The sequence below is a fragment of the Phoxinus phoxinus genome (assembly GCF_949152265.1).
Source record: "Phoxinus phoxinus genome assembly, chromosome: 14".
NCBI classification, from domain to species: Eukaryota; Metazoa; Chordata; class Actinopteri; order Cypriniformes; family Leuciscidae; genus Phoxinus; species Phoxinus phoxinus.
In genome coordinates, this window is record NC_136889.1 from 20,194,088 (window position 1) to 20,216,026 (window position 21,939).

The window sequence follows — 21,939 nt, forward strand, 5'->3', positions numbered from 1 at the left end:
ATTTAATGTGTATAATGGCTACCTGTAGTTTAGTTTCTATTTCTGTGCTGTCTAATTTCTAATAAATTATTACACTGTAAACAAAAGATTAGTTGACTCAACTTAACTAAGTCAAGTCATCTTGTTGCTTTGACTGAGTTAATTTGAGTCAACTTATAGTGTCAAGTTTATGCATCAATTCGTGTTTTTAAGTGTAATAAACTTGACACTATAAGTTGACTCAAATTAACTCAGTCAAAGCAACAAGATGACTTGACTTAGTTAAGTTGAGTCAACTAATCTTTTTTTACAGTGTAGAACTGGTTCTCTTCAAAAGCCCTTCCGATATTTATCCTTGTTTTCGCATGGTCCCGGTTGCAGTCTCTTTTTTTCTGTAGCCATTTTTTCCGAAGTCCGAACTAAGTCTTTTGCATTTTACAACGGGTGAATCTCGTCACTGGTTCGTTTGAACCTTTCTGGATCCGCCATCAAATTGATGTTTAATTAAATCAAGTGCTGTGAGGAAAGGCTATAAATCTCCACCTCCAACATCCTCACACGCAATATAGCCTACTAGCCGGGACATCTTCTTTATGTGTGACGTAATGACGCAAAGACATGCTCGAATTTCTCGCGGAAATCCACCAGTACCACTGGAATTAAAAACATTATTACAAGTTTACCAGTTTGAATCGAGCTAAGGCAAGCAGATAGTTTTGAACACTGGCTATGTACTTGCTCAAAAAAATTTTTGGGATTTGGGATCATTTTTAACCCCAAAAAGTTACGGACTGCAGCTTTAACAAAAGTAATCATTAGCACTGTAATGTCTGTATAGCGGATTTCATAAGAAATGTCAGTAGACCAGGAAGTTCTTAAAATATGCAGTTCATTCATTTCATTACCTTTATGTGGTGGAAATACAAACCGGAAGACAGAATTACGCAAGTAAAACGGGGCGGGGCTTGATAAGGTCTATATGGCTCATTCAAAGCAGAAACATTTGCTCACCCAATAGTGTGTGTTTGGGGCAGGGCTATCTGTTTGACTGACCAATGTCAAACATCACATTTAATCCCACACCAGTGATTCTATCAAGGATTAATGTTAACATATATTTTTTTTAAAAGCTTGCATTTCTTTTTATTTTGTTTTCTTTCTGTGGTATTGGTTACTCTACACAGAGAGAGACCCTCACCCGTCTTTCAGCATCTAGATTAATAGACTCCCAACACTGTGACTAAAAAGCCATTTGATTGACATGTAGAAATGCACTTTTCCTACTGGGGTTGCTTATCAGTAGCTTTCATTCCACAATCCTGCCTGTTTCACATACTACAGCGGTTGTAAAATGATGTGGTGAAATAACCCACTAGTTACTGATTAGCTATGTCTCACGCATGTGACTGTTTGCTCTAAGGTCTGTGGTATGACCTGTAGCATGACCTGTAATGTTAGAGAAATATCTACCAGAATAGAAGATATCTGGCAGATACTCAAGCCTTGATTTGCTTTATATAACCTGTCTGCAATGTTCTGTATTCAAATAGCTTTACAGATTTGCCCCATGCCCACAAGAGGGCAGCAAGCACAATGGGGGCAATAAACTCAAGCTTACTGTATGTGGATCTATACACACACACACACCATGCATGCCTCAGGGATGTCCTCACAGAGGCATCAAATGCTACATGGCCATTGAAAGAGTCTTTTTAAAATACTGAATGTTGACATTATGAGGTGAATGACCCTTTTTGTGTCAATATTGCTACACTGATAAGTGATAATAACTTGTATTACTTTCTGAGTTTCTAAATGAGCATTCCATAATTCTGAAAAACAGCAGGCTTATCTGTGACCTCTGTCAGCAAGACCTTTTTTTTAGATGCTGATGCATTTATTGTTATTGCTATACAAAATATGATCCACAGAAATCAGACAGACAGATAGATAGATAGATAGATAGATATAGCCTAAATATTAGACAGACAGACAGACAGAAAAATAGACAGACTTGTTTACAGTTAAATATATAAAGAATATGCATTGCATGAATATAAAACGTTTAGCTTTTATCTACATTAATAAGATATCTCAGGTTTTTATAACATTTTACAGGACAATTGTATGCAATTTAAAATATGTTTCACCATAGGCTAGGCTATATGGTTAGGTAACAGTTAAGTAGCCTATGTATGTAGCCTATGTAGTTAAGTATGCATGTAGTACATTAATTACAGTAGTATTTTCCATTCCTTTCCCTTTTAAAAGTTTTTGCCGTGTAAGAACATGCGGTTAGCCCTCTGTAAGTCTCACAGATAAACCCGTCATCACGGGGCTGGGGGACACGGGCGGGGCTTTCCTACAAGCCACACCCTTTAACTTTTGAATATTAAAATTACGCATGCGTTTGCCACCCCCATTAACTGAACTTGGAGTATTGAATGCGCAGTCAGTCAGTCGCGGACAAACGCTCTCATGGCTTCTGTGTAATGTATACCCGCCGCTGAGAGAGAGAAGCAGAATAAGAAAGATAAGAATTTCAGATACGCTGGGATAATAGGAGGCACTTTCCTACACATTGGAAAATAGTCTTCTGAAAGAAATAAAGTTGTTCTCCACCCGTGCATGTTAAATCGGGGAGTACATTAGAGCCGTGAGGCGGCTAGAACTTCTGAGTCTCAACGCAACACCAACAAGAAGGCATGATTGTGCGACGGAGTTCAGTATTTTCTGCTTTTTACCTTCATGCCTTTTTGTTATGCTTGCCGACGAAGGTGAGTCCGTTTTAAATCATTTTTTAAAAAAATCTATCTTTGCGTTATGTAGGCTATATAAATGTATATAAAGTTAAATATTTAGAAAATAGTGGGCTATTGTATGTCTGTCCTTGTTTGGACCCGCAGCACAAAAGTTCAGTATTTTTCAATTTGACATTGACAGATTGGCAGACACTTTGCAAACAGTTTTTGCAGTTGTATACAACGAGACAAATTTGGTCTCACTGTGCGTTATATACATGGATTTAAAGTTTGTTCTGCTCAACAGGTGTCTGACGCATCGGGGCAATTCGAGCTGGAAATCTTATCGATGCAGAACGCGAACGGCGAGCTGCAGAACGGCTCGTGCTGTGGCGGCGCGAGGAACCCGGCGGATCGCAAATGCACGCGGGACGAATGTGATACATATTTTAAAGTTTGTCTGAAGGAATATCAATCGCGAGTTTCTGCGGCCGGGGCTTGCAGTTTCGGAACTGGATCTACGCCCGTTCTCGGTGGGAATAAATTTTCGACCAAGGGAACGCGAAGTGAAAAGTCAAGGATTGTTTTACCCTTCAGTTTTGCGTGGCCGGTGAGTAGACGTCCCTCTTTTCTCGTCTCATGGCGATTTCTGGTTTTAGACTAGCATATTTAATGAAGTCATAGCGTGTTATGATGACGCAACGTTGATTATACAGTACATCATAGCAATGTTTCGATCCACGTGTGCTGCTTTCCCTCGAGTTTATAGCTGCTCGTTTTAGTCGTGTGCATGTGCACTGTAAACAATAACAACAACCCTCTAAAATCAAGAACCCAAGTTGAATCACTGCATTGCATTTTCAAGGGTGGTGCCAAAGTTCATTACACTTATTTGAATATATTTACTGATAAAGAAAGTCGAGTTGAATATTATACAATTTAAATAAATGAAAACAAATATGTTTTGGGCTATAAAACAGTTATAACTGTTTTGGATTAGGACTCGTTGAAAGTGGCTTGCAGTAAATTCACTCCTCATGATGATGATCAACATCAGTGGCCCCTAAATGTTGTTTCTGGCAGTCAGCTAACTTGGTAAATAAATATGTCAAATAAACAGTTATCTTGCACCTAGTCAACCTCTTAACTTGTGTCATTGCATTAGAATGCAAATAAAAGAAGATTTGTTTGGTGTGAAGCACATGATCTGAAGCTCCATAGAGGAGAGATTTACCAATGTTTGTCTTGCAGCTCTAAAGAATTTATGAGTTGACCGTGATCTCTTGAAATGGTAGTCATCTTTTTAGGAGACTTTTATAACCTGTGTTATCAAGCTAGTCTAATCTGAAGGTGATTTGCAGTAAACCTATGTGTTATGATATGCACCAGTATAGAATCCCTACTGTAGTATGTAGTGTGATGTCTCCCAATGTAAGGGTCACATAGGCCGTATCAACAAAAAAATTGTGGGCCTGTGGACCCCTGAGGGTCCCTGATCTTACTCCAGGGGGACAATGGAGAATGTAAGGTAGATAAAACAGAGAACTTGGACAATAATAACTATTTTCTAATGAGCTGTTAACCATTAAATAATGAATGTCTGAGAAAATCTAGCTATTTTTATACTGAGGGTCACAAAGTTGGCTGAGAGTTTGGTTGGGGATCGTAAAATTTGGAAACCTTGGAGTAGTGTGAACTTAAACTGCTTATTTTGGTAACAATACCTTAGTTGGAGTTATTTTAGTGCTATTAATCTGTATAGTTTTTCAGGAATGCCCACTCAGAAATAGCTCACTGAGATATATTCACATGTTTCCCACGGTCCTGGAAAACATGAAAATGTCAGGGAATATGATTTTGAGGCCTGTACAAGTTACGTGAATGAGTCAGATCTTAAAAGTCATGGGACAGTTGTGAAATACACTGTTCAGAAAGTGTGGGAACCTTGTATTCATGTTAATTTCTCAGGAGCTCTTGACTGTCGGGACGTTGAACTGTCCTTTCGCACGTTCTGTTGGCGTGTGCCTTCGTGCACCTGCTCGCTTGATGATGTCATTGTGGATACATTCTCAGCGGGGTCAAAATGATTTAAAAAAATAATCAAAGGACAAACTGTCGGTCTGACAAAGCGAACGTGTCCCTGTTTGAACTGTTCGCCCAGTGAGCTGCCCACCTGTCCAGTATGTGAACTAGACGGCCAATGGGAATGTGTTGATCATATAACACTTCAGCTATTTTTGTGACGTGCACTTCTAAAGCATACTGCAAATGGTTTCTTTTAATCATCCAAATTATGATTAAATCTAAAATGGCGTTATAGCACACTTCAGTCAGTCACTAATTATTTTTTCGGTTGGCAGCTGGGGATAGTTGAAGTTTAGGCTTTGTGTCAGTCACGGCTGACTGGAGACTAGGTATGGCACCTTTTAACTTTGCAACCCTTGGTAATTACTCTCAGCAAGTTCCCAGACACAACAGCCAAAATCTCGTCGCCAAACGTTAAATGTTTCATTTACAGGAATGCCACCCGTTTATTTTGCACCTTTTACTGCATTTGATTGCCCTGCGCTTTTAGTTTTAGAGAGGGGTAAGAGAGTAAAAGAGAGCGAGCGTTTTAGGCATGGCCCACCCAGACAGAGCCAGCTTCAGCGAACATGAACCCGGGGGTGACAATAGCCGGGCCAAACTGGCTACAGGGAGGATTACTGTGCATAATGGAGCCCGTCCAGGAATAATGCCGGTCCAGGGCAAGCAACAGGAAGCTGCGCTCGACTCAGCAGTGATGAGATCGGCTCCTAGACAAACCCGCCCCAACCCTGACCTTACTTCTCATACTGGCCGTTTCAGCAAATTACAGCGCTGCTCTCTGGCCCCGTGGCCCTGAATGCACCTGGGGGCCTGTCTGCTCAGCATGAGCCAAAAAACTGGTTCACCAACAAATTGGATAATTCCTTTTTTCCTGTCCCATCTTCCATCCGTTTTAATGGTCTGTGAACCAGTTCCCTTTCCCAAAAGCCAAACTAGTACTTAAGTGTGTATTTAATGCATGTCCATTTCAAAGTAAATACAAAAGCAATCCAAACCAATCCATTTTGCTTTTCTGAGTGCGTTTTCTTATGCTTTTCTGATCAGATTCTCTCAATTCGTCTTGTGCCATTGAAAGATTATTGGCGTGCTTTACAGGAAAATACTATTTTAGTCTTTTATACTTCAAAATTTCTCATTTAATTCAATGCACTATTTGCCGATTCTTTGTAATTATGAGTGAAAATTGTTTCTACACCATTTTTTTTTGGTGTGTGTGTGTGTGTGGGAAAGACAGCAGGCTGAGGGTTGGTGGTGTGAGAATAAAAATGCAGGTGAACCGTCCGAAAGCCTGAGGGAAAGCACTACCGACAGCTATGGGATAATGACGTGTTTGCTTTATATGGTCCCCTCTGATGTGGCACTTAAGCACACATAACTCAAGCCATAGAGTGTGGAAATGCATCGTTTGTCTTTTTTCTCGCCCTTGTTAAGGTCTTAAATGAGGTATTGTTAGGCCATTGTAAAGTAGTGGAGTACTGTGCTTCTAATGTTCTGTTTAGCTAACTTTACTCACACACCTCACACATGACTTAGCCTACTCGGTTCAGACTCATGATGTTACCCGGAAACATTTTGTTTTATTGAGATATCTAGTCTTAAATACTCACCTTTTTGAACTAGATATCTGACAGCTGATGTGCCGTTTGATCCTATTCTCTTCCCAATCCCTGCCTGTGATCACCTTCGTGAGTGACAGGAGATTAGATGGCTGCCAGTAGCGCTTGTGTGCGCACAGGTGACTGACAGACCTGTTATCAGGGAAGCCTGTCTCATTTTCCACGCCAGAGAGAGCAGTGAAAGATTGCTAAAAGCTTTCCCTGCGAGCCCCCCTTATCTCTGGCCACCACTCCTGATAGGAATCTCCTGGGGGGAAAAAAGTCTTCCTTCTGTGATTGCTCCTCCTGAGAGGCAAAAAAAGGCTGTCTACCTTTCTTGGTCATAATCTAGTTGTCCGAGCTGCTAATGTAAACCCTGTTGACTTTGATTGATTGGAATCTGGCGGAGTATATCCGGAGCCATTGTTGAGACCATTTGTCACTCTTCATGTCAGCCTCTCCTTATTAACAATCACACTTTTACCAGCGGAGACATCCCTCGACAGATTCCCACAGCAAGTGGGTGTGATAAAACTAAAGCAACAAAAAAGAAAACGCACAATACTAGGAGCCTCGGCCGTTTGTGGAAGCCAAACACATCAAATATCAGAGATCATGGGGGGTTGGGATGTGTAGAACTTTATCAGATGTAGGCCCAGAGCGATAAGACAAATGCAATGTAAAGTTTGGGAGACTGGTGCCGGGGATAGTTAGAGTTCAACGATGACACTGAGGTCAGTGACAAGCATGGGAAAAATGAACCTGGTGGCAGCAGGTATTTAGAGCTGATAACCATATTGTGAGTTATGGAGTGAGATCCATTGCGGCCCCTTTCCCTTCTTCTGACCCCAAAACTGCACTCTTGTTATATGTGATTGTTTTTCATTCATTTAGCCTGTTTATTTCTTAATTACTCCCATTTTGTCTCTTATTTTTGATGCTGTGGCATCAGCAGCCAATGAGCTTGCAGCGTAAAGATTCAAATACTTGGCATTGTCTACAGCGCACTTTCAGAAATCCTCCACCTTCCCCAGCTCCACCTGTATAGATTTGTTTGGGTTATTTAATGTATGTAACATGTCTTACATGCTCACACAGCAGCATGTCTGTGAACGTATTGGCAGTAGCAAGTCTCTGTACTTGCAGAGTCTATTCCGCCAAGACCAAATACATTAACATTGCCACATCCATTACCATGCCAATCTCTCCGAGAGTTGTCATGACAGAACTACATATAGACAGGTAAAACAATCGCTTAGGTTACTAAGTCCATAACTTTTTTTAGTCACTGTGATGTTTCCCCTGGTCTTATGGGAGGTTGTGCTAGCTCATGCCCGGACATGTCCGTAATATACAGCAGCGGGCACTTGAAAGGACAGGGCAGTTGAAATCAATGAGCTGTGCGCTTGGTATACATAAACTGGCAAGATTTGACAATTTAATGGGGGCTGTGAATCAACAGCATGTTTGTGTTCACAATGCGTTCAAGTATGGAGAAGGAGAGGAAGGACAAGGTGTATCTCAACAGCTAGCAGAGGTGACACAGCTTGCATCAAATAAACTGATATTTGCACATAAACATGACAACTGTAAAAGATTTGTGATGGTTGAGTAGTTGGTTAGTGAGTTTGAGTACTTCATTTTGGAATTGGGTATTTGGTATTTTCAATGCTGGTTCTTTAATTTGTGTGCTGTGCTTTAGCACAGTAAAATCTTAGAGAAGTTGTATCTTTTAATTCATGCACTTGAAGCACGACTGCTTACACTGCTGTTACAGAAAGAAAAAAAAAAGAAGTTTATTGAGGATCTCAACCGTAATCTTTTAGGAATGCACAATATCGATATTAGGGATGCACTATATTAGATTTTTTGTATGTTTGCCCATATCCGATATGCCGATATTTTAATCTCATTTTGGCTAATAGCTGATGCCTATACAATATACTTTTTTTTTCTTTCTTAGTCTGGAAAATTCCTTTGTTTGGTTCATTATGCAGACTGTATTTTTTAAATTCCGGTTTCAACCAGATGCAGTTGTAACCTAAACATATTATTTGTGAATTGAACATTCGTAGATGGTCAACAGCAATGCAATCGTCAACACATGAAGCACGAATAGATTGACCTCAGTTGAAGGATGCCACCTTTAGCCTCAGATAAAAATACTACAATTCTTTTAGAGCTCCTTGGATTCAAGTTATTTTCCTCATCCAGTTGAAAAATCACTAGTACTCCTTGCGCACATGTGAGTTATTGCAGGCACAAAATCAACACATTATCGGGTGGCATACGGCATAATTTTTCATATCAGGCCGATGATTACATTTTAAGTCTTTATTGGGCGATTCTGATGACGTTACTAAAATATTGTGCGACAGTGATATTAGATATTCAATGATATTCAGATATTCAATTGTTAGTTTTACTGTTTAGTTGTGTAAATTCATTTATAGCACTTAAAATGATTGATTTCAGCTTTTAGTGTTTCATTTTTAAAATAGTATAGAATTTTAATATTATTGGTCATTTATCAGTTATAGGCTACAATTTTGATAGCTATTGGCGCATCTCAAGTACCACTTGACATTTTCCACTTAAGGGGTTGCTTTGTTTTGGTGCGATGGTTATCTTGATATTCTTCAGGCCATCGAGATCATGACTCGAACTAATTTTAGCTCTTCGTACAGTGAGATATGCTGCGCGTTGGTTTGTTTCAATGGTCCGTCGTTGCTGCAAATGGACAGTGAGAACGTTGGTGATGCTGGAAATTCCGTGGTGCCTCGTCAAGAGTACGAGAGTGTGAATCTGACAAGTGGGTGCCAGAAAAGAGACGCTTCAATTCTGGCACAGGCACGTTCACACACACGCTCGTTTTCTCTCATATACTTCTGTTTTTTTCCGTTCAACGTCTAACACTGAAATCTAGATATGGACGCACATTTTATTCTCTCAGGCGGAGTAATCTCTCTCTCCGTGACTCTTGTTACCTGATACCGGTGAGAGCCATGATGACCTTAAGTCAGACAAAGCGTTTCAGAAGTGCTGAAATGTAGCCAAGCCCTCCAGAGATCCCGGCCTGCATTGGAGTCATGCTAAAAGCAGCGCACCCCCCGCAAGTCCCTCAGATCCTCACTCCGCATTCCTCTCCGTGGGGAAAAAGAGGAACAAAACGCAGCACACAAAAGACCTGAAAGAGAGAAGTGAAAGGGGATTTTTGTGGGGTTTTCAAAGAAAAAAAGTCGACTTTCAACCTGCGATTTTCTTCTCCTTCTCGTAACTCTTTCTGTCAGATATGTGAGGTAATTATGCAGAATGGACATTAGTGGGAATGTGTTAGTATGTATGCCCTTTACTGTAAAGCATTCTGTGGAAGAAATAACACCAAGGAACCAAGGAAGTCTAATACCTGGAGAAAACCATTCCATTTGCTCAAATGGGACAGAAAAGAAGCCCTCAATTTGAATTTGCACTCAGATCTGCATGCATACATTAACCAATAACCTGAACCGTATATGTAATTTGACAAATCGTGGTGTTTGCGGCCGGCAGAAAAATACATCATCATGACATTGCTGATTTGCTGATGGCACCACAAAAACATGCACAGTTCCAAACCGTTCAATGATCCTGCTAATGGTGTAGTTACGGCATCTACCAGTAGGGGGTCACTTGGTCGTGATAGCCAGCTAAACCTTGACCTCTTGGGTAAAACCATGGTATTCTTGGAGTACCATGTAAATAATGCAGTACATGAATACAATAGTCATTCAGCATCATGGTATATATTTAAGAACTATGATGTCTCTATCCAATTCCATCAAAGTGTTTCCCAACCATTATATATTCATAATAGTATAGATGTTTTCTTACAGTTTGACAGTCTGCAATAAATGGCTGCCTTGCATAATAAAGCGATAGTACTATGATAGTAGGGCTTCTTTGAGTGTACAAAATGTTGGACCTAATGTCCTTACAATGACCGCTGAACTGATGCCACATAACTGTCAGTGAGACTAACATGACCCAGTGATTCAACTCTACTAGATCCTCACACATAATAAACACACTTTAACATCTGAGCTCTGTCATTTCTGGAAATTTCATTAGTATCTAAGAAAAAAATTCAGAATGAAAAGAAACCGCCTGATGCTGCAATGTTCAAGAACAATGACAAGCCTAAATCTGTTCGATCGGTGGTGTTGGTTTTTTTTAATTATTGCTTGGTTTTAATTTCCATTTTTCATTAAGAAATCAGTTGATTTAATAATGTTATAATGTGGCACTCCACTATAAAAATGATGGTTTGTTTACACGACAGCAATGTCAGAACGATCCCCGTTCACTTCACACTGATCCGTGAAATCGACTAAAAACGCTGTATTATTCATGCCAGGCCAGTAGTTGGCTTTGTCACTGTGTAAAGAAACACTTTGCGCCTATAGACTGAACACATAATACGCATGCGCATGACGTCAACGGTTTCACACATTCGCGTTTTTGTAGTTTACACTGAGACGATAACATTGTTTTCAAAAACTTTAAAACACGTTTTCAAAAGTTCAGGCCCCCAAACCGCCTTTGTCGTGGAAATGAACGACCAAAAAGCATTCAAAGTTTTCTGTTTTTAGTTGATGATGGTGTTGTGTAAATTGTTTATTATTTGCTAATTGTGTAAATTATGACTGACAGGCAGAGATCTGCTTGGTTCTTTTGATTAGCTGAACAATAGTCTCCCACAGTCAGATTACCAAAACAAGGATGCTTGTTTGTCTATAAAGATCTATCTATAAAGATGGTGATACAGTATCTGACCAAAGCTTCAGGAGAGCACTGCCAGATAAGCTGAAGGTTGTGTTGTTCTTCTGATCTTTCACGGCACATTTCTCAGCGTGTCCCAGTGGTCATATTTTGTCATTGGTGTTTATTGGTTACAAGTCAAGGTCCCTGACTAAAGCTCTGTTGATGTAAAATTATCTTTGATGTGTCTTTGTTTGGGTTTCATTGCTAACTGCATGTGTGTGTTTTTCTCTTGCAGAGGTCCTACACGTTGATAGTGGAGGCCTTGGACTTCAATAACGACACCGCCAGTGAAAGTGAGTAGCAGGATTTCTTTTGTGTTTGTTTCTCATTAATATTTAGTTTGTTTCTCTCTCTATTTTTTTGTTTGTAGCTTTGTGTCTATTTGTTTCTGTCAGTTTCATTTGTTTCTATTTTTGTTTTGTTTCTTTTTTCCTCTGTTAAAACTTTGGGAAATTTTTTTACAAATTGAAGTTTTCGTGCCATTTCCGCTCATAGCTCGCTAGTCTTTAAACCAAATGTGCTGACAGGTGTGTGTGTGACAGGACAGGGAAGAGAGAAGAGGAAGACTGTGTGTGTGTGTCTGTGAGAAACATTGTTGAGGGGGCCTCATGCTTATGAAAATGTTTCCGAATACCTGATGACTAATGGCAGGTGTTGGCAGTCAAGGTCTCACGGCCTCTCTGTCACGGTGCATAGCTCAAGCGCAAGGTTATGTTTGCTATAACCTCTCTCTTCTTACACCTCAACAGGGCTTAACACTCCAGAAACAATCCCATTTAGACACTAAACTGAGTCTGGCGGAGTTCATTTGAATAGCTCTTCTGGGTTGTGTTACCATTAACTTTGATATAGCGACTTTCAGCTATGTCCAGATATCTTAAGTTCAAAGTGGTTGTTGCAGAAAAGCTTACATGTTGAAGTTGTGCTCTTGTCTTGTGTGTGTATCAGGTTATATACTCCATATGCTAATGGTTTCTCTGAGGCTGGAACCTGTCTTTTTTGTCTTTTCAAATACGTCATATGTGCCCCGCTACAGTACGTTTTAGAGGTGTTTGTTTCTGTTTGTTGGACTTTAAATCTTTGAATGAAATATTAGAATCTGGAAATCCCCAAATCTGCTGCCAATTCAGCCTCGCCTGTGTTTTGAGAAGGTATTGTAACTACTTTAGTTGTATAAATATTGTAAAATAACATTTTGTCCATCAAAGGCAGATTTAGGCCAAAGCTTGTTTCACAGACGAGGCTTAAACCTAGTCCCAGCTGTTTTAACTGAAAGAAACTTGCACTGACATATCTTAAAATATGTCTATATGTGCTATTGTTTTGTCTCAAGATGCACACCAGAACTGTTTTATTCTAAGGGCATGTTTATAAAAGCCACTTAATATCCTAATTGAACTCAGGCCTAATCCTGGCTTAATCTAAGCCCTGTCTGTGAAACTTGGCCTTAAAGTTATACCAATTCAAACAGTAGAACATGGCGCTAGCAACACCAAAGTCATAAATCTGATGTACAGTATACATTACATTGAATGCATTATAAGTTGCAAATGTGTCTTTGGGGCCGTTCACACAGAACACGTTTTTTTCCATTTCAATGCGCTACTTTTCCATTGTTTTACTGTGTAAACATGCAAGACTGGCGTGTATGACCATTGCGTAAGCTCGCGAATACGTCTTTTGGCAGAATTTCGACTTTTACACGCAGTCCCATTCATCAATGTCAGTTCCAAAACAGTGGACCAATCAGAAGACCCCGGAGGCGGGGAAAGCGTTGCGAGCGTTTAAAGATAAACCATGATACGTTTTTTTCACAATTCTTTGATGAAGATAATTCATGCGATTAGTCAAAACTTTAAAAAGAACATGTAGGGCCTAATAGAAGTATTTTGTAGCATTATGTCTTTACTGTCACTTTTGATTAATTTAATGCGGAATAAAAGTTTCTTAAAAAAAATAAAAAAAAACTACTGACCACAAACTTTTGAACAGTAATATATATAACCATCCTTAGTAGAATACAGTAAGAAAAGACATTAGTTTTTTCATTTTTCCTAGCACGTCTCCTTAGTCTTTGCCCTGAGAGCGCAGAGGATTTTTCTGTCAGTTTAATGTGACTTCCTCACCCCACAGTGAAGTGGATCAGGCTGCAGGTAGTAAAGACGTGACACTTGGCTCTGGCCGCAGGGCTCAGGGTGCAAGTGAAATGCCACAACGACTCTCTGCATTCCAAAGTCATATGAACTATATGCCCACCTGGCCTTCATAATATCATCTCTTTTCTCTTATTCTGCCTCTGGGAATGAGAGTAAAATACACCCATGATGCGTTTGCAGAGAAACTTTCTTGGTCTGACTCTGAGAGGTGAACTTTAAAGATAAGGGTTTATGTGAAAGGGAGGAATAGACATTTCACAGTCCCTTGTCCTAGTCAGATTCGGGAGTGAAATGGTGAAAGACATGAGCTGTCAGTTTACCTCATCTTCTGTGGTTAGAAACAGCACAGCTGGGAATAGAGATGGGCGGTTCTGGTAGGAGAAATTTCACATCACTGTAACAATATAGATTACCGGTAGTTATTTAAGAATTTAAGGATAAAATGTGTGTTTGTGTGTGTGTTTGATCGTGGTCAGAGTGAGAGTTTGAGGAAATACAGGTCAGTTTATTTAGTTTACTAGTATTAGCATTGATCTTTTCCAGTAAGTGTCTCCCAGATGCTAAATTTAGTGTTACTCTTTTAATCAAGGGGTTTTCAAACTTGATGCCAAGGATGATCCCAATGGACCCCCTTCCAAAAATATAAAAGCTCCTATATATTTTAAGACTCATTTAGAGGTCGTTCACACAGAACACATTTTTGCATTCTGAGTGAATGGTTACTTACATTGAAAAAAGAAAGTTTAAAGTTATAAAGACAAAATGTTGTTTAAAAAATAAATAATTAGGATTACATTGCCATTGTAATAATTACGAAATAAATGACAATTTAACTAGAAAAGTACAAACCAACTCAAAATGATTAATAATTTAACATATTTCTATAGTATAATCCAACTTTTTTTCTTTCTGAAATTTTGTATGGGCCCTCTTGTGGCCCATTTTGATCTCATCCACCCCTCTCATCCAGAGAGAGAGAGAGAGAGAGGAGAGAGAGAGAGAGAGAGAGAGAGAGAGAGAGAGAGAGAGAGAGAGAGAGAGAGAGAGAGAGAGAGAGAAAGCAAGACAGTGTTTATTCACTGATGTCATGAGTGCTGGTTGCCAGTGGGATTACTTATTATTTTGCATTATGTAATTAATAGTGAATGTGGCTTTTTCCTTCTGCTATATAAGACATGAGGGGTCATTTAAGGCCAGAAATATGAGCAACCATATATCAACATTGTAAAAATGTTGCTGCAATAAACAATACACTTGGATTTTTTGAGTCATTTCAACTTCAACTGACTTTAAAAAGGGGAATCTTGTATAACTCTTTTTTTTTGTTGAAAATTGCTTAACTTTTGGTGAAGACATTACATTTTCCTGGTAATAGTGTGTGGTGTGTTGTTTTGTGAAGCCCTTTCTGACTTTCACACTCTTGACTGTTCAGATGGAAAGCTGATCGAGAAAGCGTACCGCTCTGGCATGATCAACCCAAATCGACAATGGCAAAGGCTAACCCATAACGGCCCTGTCGCCCAGTTTGAGTACCAGATCCGGGTAACCTGCGACGAACACTACTACGGCTTTGGATGCAACAAGTTCTGCCGGCCACGTGATGAGTTTTTTGGACATTACACCTGTGACCAGAATGGCAACAAGACCTGCCTGGAAGGCTGGACAGGTCCAGACTGCAATACAGGTGAGCAAGTTTGATTTGCTCAAACTTTGTTACTATGTCCTGTTTCAAATACACATGGTTCCTATGGTCATGAAAAACCTGAAAAAATGTGGGAATTTTAAAATTGTGATTTTTAGACCTGGAAAAGTCATCGGCATTTCTATAGTGAATATACACTAAATATATTAACGTTTGTGGTCCTACCTAAAATGTTTTTAAAATTACTATTTTATGCTAATCAAGGCCGCATTTATTTGATTAACAATACAGTAAAAATAGTAATTTTGTGAAATATATTATTACAATTTAAAATAACTGTTTTTGGCTTTAATATATTTGAGGATGTAATTTATTCCTGTGATGGTAAAGCTGAATTTTCAGCATAAATACAGTCTTCAGTGCCACATGATTTTGCCTTATTTTGAAATATAAATATATAACAATGTCAAAGTCAATATAATTAGTCTAATTTCTATACTTTTTTTTTTACAATCATGGAGGCAGGAAAAGTCATAATATTTAATTGATTTGGGCATTCCTAAATACACCTGATCATTTAATAAAATGGTTTGTAAACTGCGTTTCATGTTGCTGATTCTGATTTCAATTCAGACAGTTGCCATTTTAAGAGGCTGATGGGTGAGGGTAGTTTGGAATAAGCTGTGAATGGAGAGTGCAGAACCCAAAGCCTGACGACAGGCCTCGAATTAGAGTAGGATTCAGTGAGCTGATCTGGGGTTTGAAAGATTCCCACCCCATACATTCCCAAAAAGTTTTCATGGGTGAACAGGGGACATTGAGGCCCACGGTGTTATTTTACACAGCCCAAACTTACTGTTGTTCATCCTCTGTTTTCCAGCTATCTGCAGACAAGGTTGCAGCACCGAACACGGGTCCTGTAAGCAACCAGGTGGCTGCAAGTGAGTTATTTGCAAAAGTATTCTTCATTCTTAAAACATTTTGTGGCATTTCCTGCAAGAAAGTAAGTTTTACACTATCAACGGGCTTATTTTGTCCTCAGCCTTACTCTTTAACATTTTGAGCAACAAGTCAAGCCTTGTTTAAGAGTGAAAGACGCAACAGTGCAAGCTTTGACCGCAACTAAAGGCTCATGGTTAAATCTAGTTAGAATCCATGTGTCCCGTTTGACCGGTCAGGGTCTGATAGCTCAAGCTCTGTTTCTGTTGCACAGACAATGAAAGCACAGATTACAGACGTTCACCTACAAGTATTCCTACATGGCTCTGAGATGGTGCCAATAAGGCCATGTTGTGAAGACAACTGAAGCACAAAGCTATTTATAGCTATTTAATGTTTTGATTTTGTCTGGCAAGATGTCGAGGCCTTATCTACAAACCATAATCTGCCAAGTTGAACCTTTAATTGGCTTTTAAAACGCACTGCTTGTTTTACTAATGATGTATGAATTTGGCCACGGGCGAAGAGAAAGCGATGCATATCTTGTGCGTGTTCGTATACAGCTATAACTCACGAGTGCATCATAAATACTTTTGTTCTCTTTTGAAACACTGATGCACATCAAAAATAACTCATAAACCAACTGGCGTGTCCAATATGAATTAAAATAACCTGGTGACTTTATTCTGCAACTTGTGTTGATTCCCTAGAGAACAGAATTAAGCTATTTTGCATTTTTTTTCATAGCCAAAATTTCGCTAAGGAGCTTTTTTCTTGAGTAATGTTTTGCTTTTGTAATACGTACGATGTAAAAAAAATGCGGAAACGAGGCTGTCCACAGTTGTTTGCGTCGTCATAAAGGAATGCATCATGTGTAACTTATTTGTCTTGAGTAGGACATCGAGTTAATGAAAATTGAATTTCTTACACAACAAACCGATCTTCTATTGCTTGGAGCAAGTCGTGGCAAGTTTTGGATTGAGATTTTTCTGGTTTTTCATTGGCTCGTTATAGGTTTTTACTCAACAGCCTGTCTTTGGTGATGTTTTGTTGTGGAGTTCTTGTTTGTTTGACTAATTCTTGTCATTGTACCAGCTCTGAAAGCATTCAAGATCAATGCTAGAAGTCAACAGAATTCAATGTATACTAAAACCTCAGCTCTTTGTTGTATTTGGCATGATTATATCCCATTACCTATTCATCTCTCACTGAAAGCTTGCCAGAACACACAACCGTGCAATTGTGCAACTGTTGTAACAAGAGCTCTTACTGTGCTATATTGGAACCGTCAAGGCCTACAGGGTGAAAATGTCTCTCAGCCATACAGATTTAACGTTTCTGCTTTATTAGCATACAAAGGCACTTCTAAGACCTTGCTAACCTGTTTTGTGAACGTTTCTCATAGTGAAATCTTCTCGCTCGTTTAAGAATAGTTGTCTTTAATCACAGAGAGAGGTTTCCTCAACCACCGTGTTTATTTTTACAGCTGAACTGCCGCCTCAGGCTAATTGTTTTCTTTTTCCCCCAGAGGGCAGTCTGTTTTCCTGCGGCTGAGCACTCAAGCGGCTTACTATCTCATCTGAGTCCTTCTTTAAGGAACAGGTTATCGCTTGGGCTGCTTGATTACTTGCCATCTTAAAGGGGAAGTTATCTCTGAGCCGTTTTGGAGATGACTTAATTACAGGCTTAGGTCCGTAGCTCCGACTCTCTTTATTTCATTCCCGGGGCAGAGAATGGCTACATGGGAACAGGCGTGAGAATGCAAAAAAAAAAAACTGCCATAAATACATCGGCCAGTGGAGCAGTCTGCAAACACAATCCCCCACCCAGACGGTCCGAGCAGTTCTGGAGCCAAGCCGCTCCGCTTTTATTGAGACAGAGTGTCCTTCCACAAGCTAATGTTAGTCTCTCTAAAAGACCCAGTGGAGTTTTAAAGCTGCTGTTTGTTGTTTGCATGGTTTGGCATTAAATAATCAGACACGAAGTTGTCGGCGGTTCCCTTTTCCCCAGTGGACTGGAGAGAACTTTTAAAACGCAGTTTATGAAAGGGTAACCTTTCAGCATCGAGTTCCCTGAAAAACGTACTCAAAACATTTTTTTCAAAGTACTTTGAGTAAATTGTGGCAAATTATACTTTAGAAAAGCACTACACGTTGTTTTTGTGTGGTGTTGCCTTTATAACAGAACGCACTTATTTCCCCCCTGACGCCTTTCGAGAACATGAGAGAATTGGAAAAGCAAACTCTTTCTAAAAGAGGTGTTGGTGAATATCATTTTAATTTTCCAGAGAAAACAAGGCCATTTTCGGCTCTGTTTATCAAAATAACATGTCATTAAAGTAATGCTGTTTGGAAAATTGTTTTGTACTGTTAGTCTTGTCGTGAAATTACTGACTTCTTGTTATTCATTTTGTCCACGATAACTTATTTCATTCGAATGCATATTCACAACAGAAACGTAAACTTACACTATGCAAAGACAATGAAGTAAATGCACAGGTATATACTACTGTATTTGGTGACAGTTTCAGTTACAAAATCTTACCTTAGGGTATATTTGGTGCTTTCAGGTGTCTGTACGGCTGGCAGGGTCCGTACTGTGATAAGTGCATCCCTCACCCGGGCTGTGTACACGGGACCTGCGTTGAACCATGGCAGTGCCTCTGTGACACTAACTGGGGTGGACAACTCTGTGACAAAGGTAAGCACACATTCATTTGATTTATTCTGACTTTGTCTTGCTTTCTAACGTTCATTACTAATACTGAATGTTCTTACCTCTCAGATCTAAACTACTGTGGAACGCACCAGCCGTGTCTGAACGGAGGAACGTGCAGCAATACAGGGCCTGACAAGTACCAGTGCTCTTGTGAAGACGGCTACTCTGGGGTCAACTGTGAACGAGGTGAGACTGTCGTTCAGTGAACTAGTGGTTCAGTTTGCAGATTCTGGACAAGAACGACCACATAGACCGCAAAGATATGTCTGACTGACATGAAAAAGCCGGCAAATTGCATTTTTTTTTTTTTTGTTGTTGGTGGATTTATCTAAAATAGTTGATATCACAATAATAAACCAATTGGAAATAGCGATTCTTGCCATTTCTTATGCAATATGCATCAGTTCGTGAACAAACTGTTAGCAGTGCCGTCTAAGGCTTATACTGATTGTTTTGGGCAGCAAAAATGTCAGTATTGAGCTTTCTGAAGTATACCGTTTCTTTTTCTTTGGCCCCGTCCCAAATGGCACACTTCATATGCACTTACGATCATATGGACCGACCGTAGGGTGTCCCATTTGTCATTTTAGATTTCTATCATTTTAGTTTTCATTTTAGGGTGTTTGTGAGCATTCCCTTCGTGGTTTTATATGCGTCCTCGATACGCGAGCCCGCACTGAAGCGAGCTCCACAGCAGACTTCTACCCAGCAGTCAAAGCTGCATTACGTCATGAAAGTGCAGACTCGTAGGACGATTTTTTTTCATCATAGTTGTCATTTTGATTTCTACCAGTCCATAAGGTCTCCCCTTTTGTATTATGTATTTAAATATGGTGTGTTTGAAGTTTGTAATGCTTGTAAAAAGCTCTAAATGAATTTTGATTTGAATTTAGAGTTGGTTCTGGTCATTAGATTTAAGTTTCAGAGAAAAAGTTTAATTAAGAGTGTACTGTAGCAAAGAGTATAACTCATTTTCTTCGTCATTCTATCGGAACTGAATAACTAAAGCATAAAACTGTGATGTATAGGCTAGTGCACATTTTTTAAACATAATCAGAGAAAAATGTGCAAAAAAAAGGTACAACAGCTTGTCAATCGGGCAGTGCCCTTAAAGTTATGACTTATCTACCCCTAAAAGATTCATACTACTACCTTAGAGTTGTAACATGAACCTAAATGTACCATAAAGGTAATACTATGAACATTTTAGGGATAAATAAGTTACAAAGTTGCCTCTTTGAGGATACTGCCACTGTAACAAGCTGCTAAAGGTACAATTTTGTAATTTTTTTCCCCCTGAGAGTTTGTTCATTGTAACAGTACTGCCCAAAAGATTTACCATCTTTCCCTGTTTATGACCCTGAAACATAATGACAGTGTAACGGCTTGAAACCTAATACACGGAGCAGTTTAGAGATGCAGTCATTCAGCCTGAATTTAATTGTCTCATTTCATAAATCTTTTATAGTCATTATGCGTTTCTTTTTGTGTTTCTGTTGGCACGACTCACGAGTCCCTTTTATACACATTTCCATTTTGCTGTTGACATCAAGTCAAATTACTGCAGCAATGTCATTGTATTCTGGTATAACTGTAGATGGGAAAGGGTGTAGAGAGCCTTATGGGGGATCAGATGATGTCAGAGCCTGGGCCTTAACTGTCTACAGTGTCAGGAAGTTCGCCCAGGTCTGCTAATCCTCTGTTATGATATGTCCTGCCAGTGGATCTCGTCTGTTTTGACAGTCAATGGTTGGATGGGTATAGTGATGAAATCTGCCAGATGGACCGTTATGGCTTCCCCCCCCATCCCCCCTCTCGGATTCATATGATCCACATTCAAGCCTTTAGGGTGGTGACAACCTCCTGGGGCAATGTGAAGAAATCTTTCCTATCCAAGCCATTGGAGGAATCGTTCAGTCTTGAGCAGGAAGATAAAAGCTAAACTAACTGTTAAGTTAATGGGGTCAGTCATGTGACTACTGTGGAAAGGTCAGATCAACATGCTCTGGTCACTATAGAGGTGGACTTGAGAGCACATTAGACTTATAGTTCAAATCTGTCTTCGTTTTACTTATCCTGTGCTCACCAAAGTTGCATTCATTTGATCAAAAATACAGTAAAATAGAAAAATATGAATAAAATTTTAAACAACGTATTTTAAATTTTAGTACATTTTAAAATACATGCTCACATATTAATGTACAGGGATTCAAACGTGTCAACTTTTGGCGAAATGTGCTGTTTTTAAACCAAAATTGGTCATTTGTGTAGATACAATGTGTTTTTTTACGTTTATTTATTTTTATTTATTTAAATTACGGTAACATTAGTACCAACTCAATTCTGTACCCACTGAAACGCATATTTTTGTTTGCAGCGATGGGCATTGTAGCCAATCACGGGCATGTCTGTTAAAAGCAATGGCCAATCAGAGGCGTTTACTGTTTACTGTAGGTTAGTCAGAATGCGCTCATCGCTCAAAACACTGAAAGTTTACTGACTTCGACTGACGAGTTCTACATGATCACAGATCTTGTCATCTTAACAGACAAAGTGTAGCCCAGATAAGAAACAGGAGTTTTTCCGTGAGTGTCTACCGCTTTAAATGCTCGTGCTCTTTAAAGTCTGATTGGCTGTCAATGTTTTTATCATTCATCAGCTGAAAAAAAAATCCTTCTGAACCCGATTACAATGATATCGTTTCTCTGTGCCGTTATCATTATAGCTGTTGTGTATCTTTATTGTTGTTATTATAGTTACCGTTCTTGGTGTGAACGGGCCTTTACTCCAGTCTTCAGTGTCACATGATCCTTCAGAAATCATTCTAATATTTGTATTTAGTGCTCAAGAAACATGTATTATTATTATTATCAATGTTGTAAACAGTTGTGCTGCTTAATATTTTTGTGGAAACCTTTGATTCTTTGAATGAATAGAAAGTTTAAAAGAACATTTGTCTGAAATTGAAAGCTTTTGTAACATTATAAAGTCTTCATTTTTTTACCCTAAAACCATTTAAAAACGTTCTTTCTTCTGTGATTCAAAATTTTGTTTCAATATAATGATCATATGTCTTCACAAAATAGCTGTACGTGTTTGAAACTGCAGACCACAGACGAGTGAGACTTGTGCTTTCATTCACAGCTGAACACGCTTGTCTGTCCAACCCATGTGCGAACGAAGGGACATGCAAGGAAACCAGTCAGGGTTACGAGTGTGTCTGTGCAGTCGGCTGGAGCGGCCCATCGTGCGAAATCAGTAAGGCACACAAACAGTAATCC

General features: G+C 39.3%; 1 protein-coding gene across 1 annotated transcript in view; it reads left to right on the forward strand.

Annotated features, from left to right (window-relative positions):
* The first annotated feature begins 2,400 nt into the window (after nt 1-2,400).
* jag1b (jagged canonical Notch ligand 1b) overlaps nt 2,401-21,939 on the forward strand; it is a 33,593-nt gene continuing 14,054 nt past the window's right edge. Inside the window, exons 1-8 of the mRNA XM_079634836.1 lie at nt 2,401-2,756; nt 3,028-3,330; nt 11,439-11,496; nt 14,792-15,043; nt 15,882-15,942; nt 18,510-18,640; nt 18,725-18,844; nt 21,803-21,916. Of these exons, the coding sequence (XP_079490962.1) occupies nt 2,685-2,756; nt 3,028-3,330; nt 11,439-11,496; nt 14,792-15,043; nt 15,882-15,942; nt 18,510-18,640; nt 18,725-18,844; nt 21,803-21,916 (1,111 nt within the window). The 5' untranslated portion in view covers nt 2,401-2,684. The remainder of the gene's footprint in view (nt 2,757-3,027; nt 3,331-11,438; nt 11,497-14,791; nt 15,044-15,881; nt 15,943-18,509; nt 18,641-18,724; nt 18,845-21,802; nt 21,917-21,939) is intronic.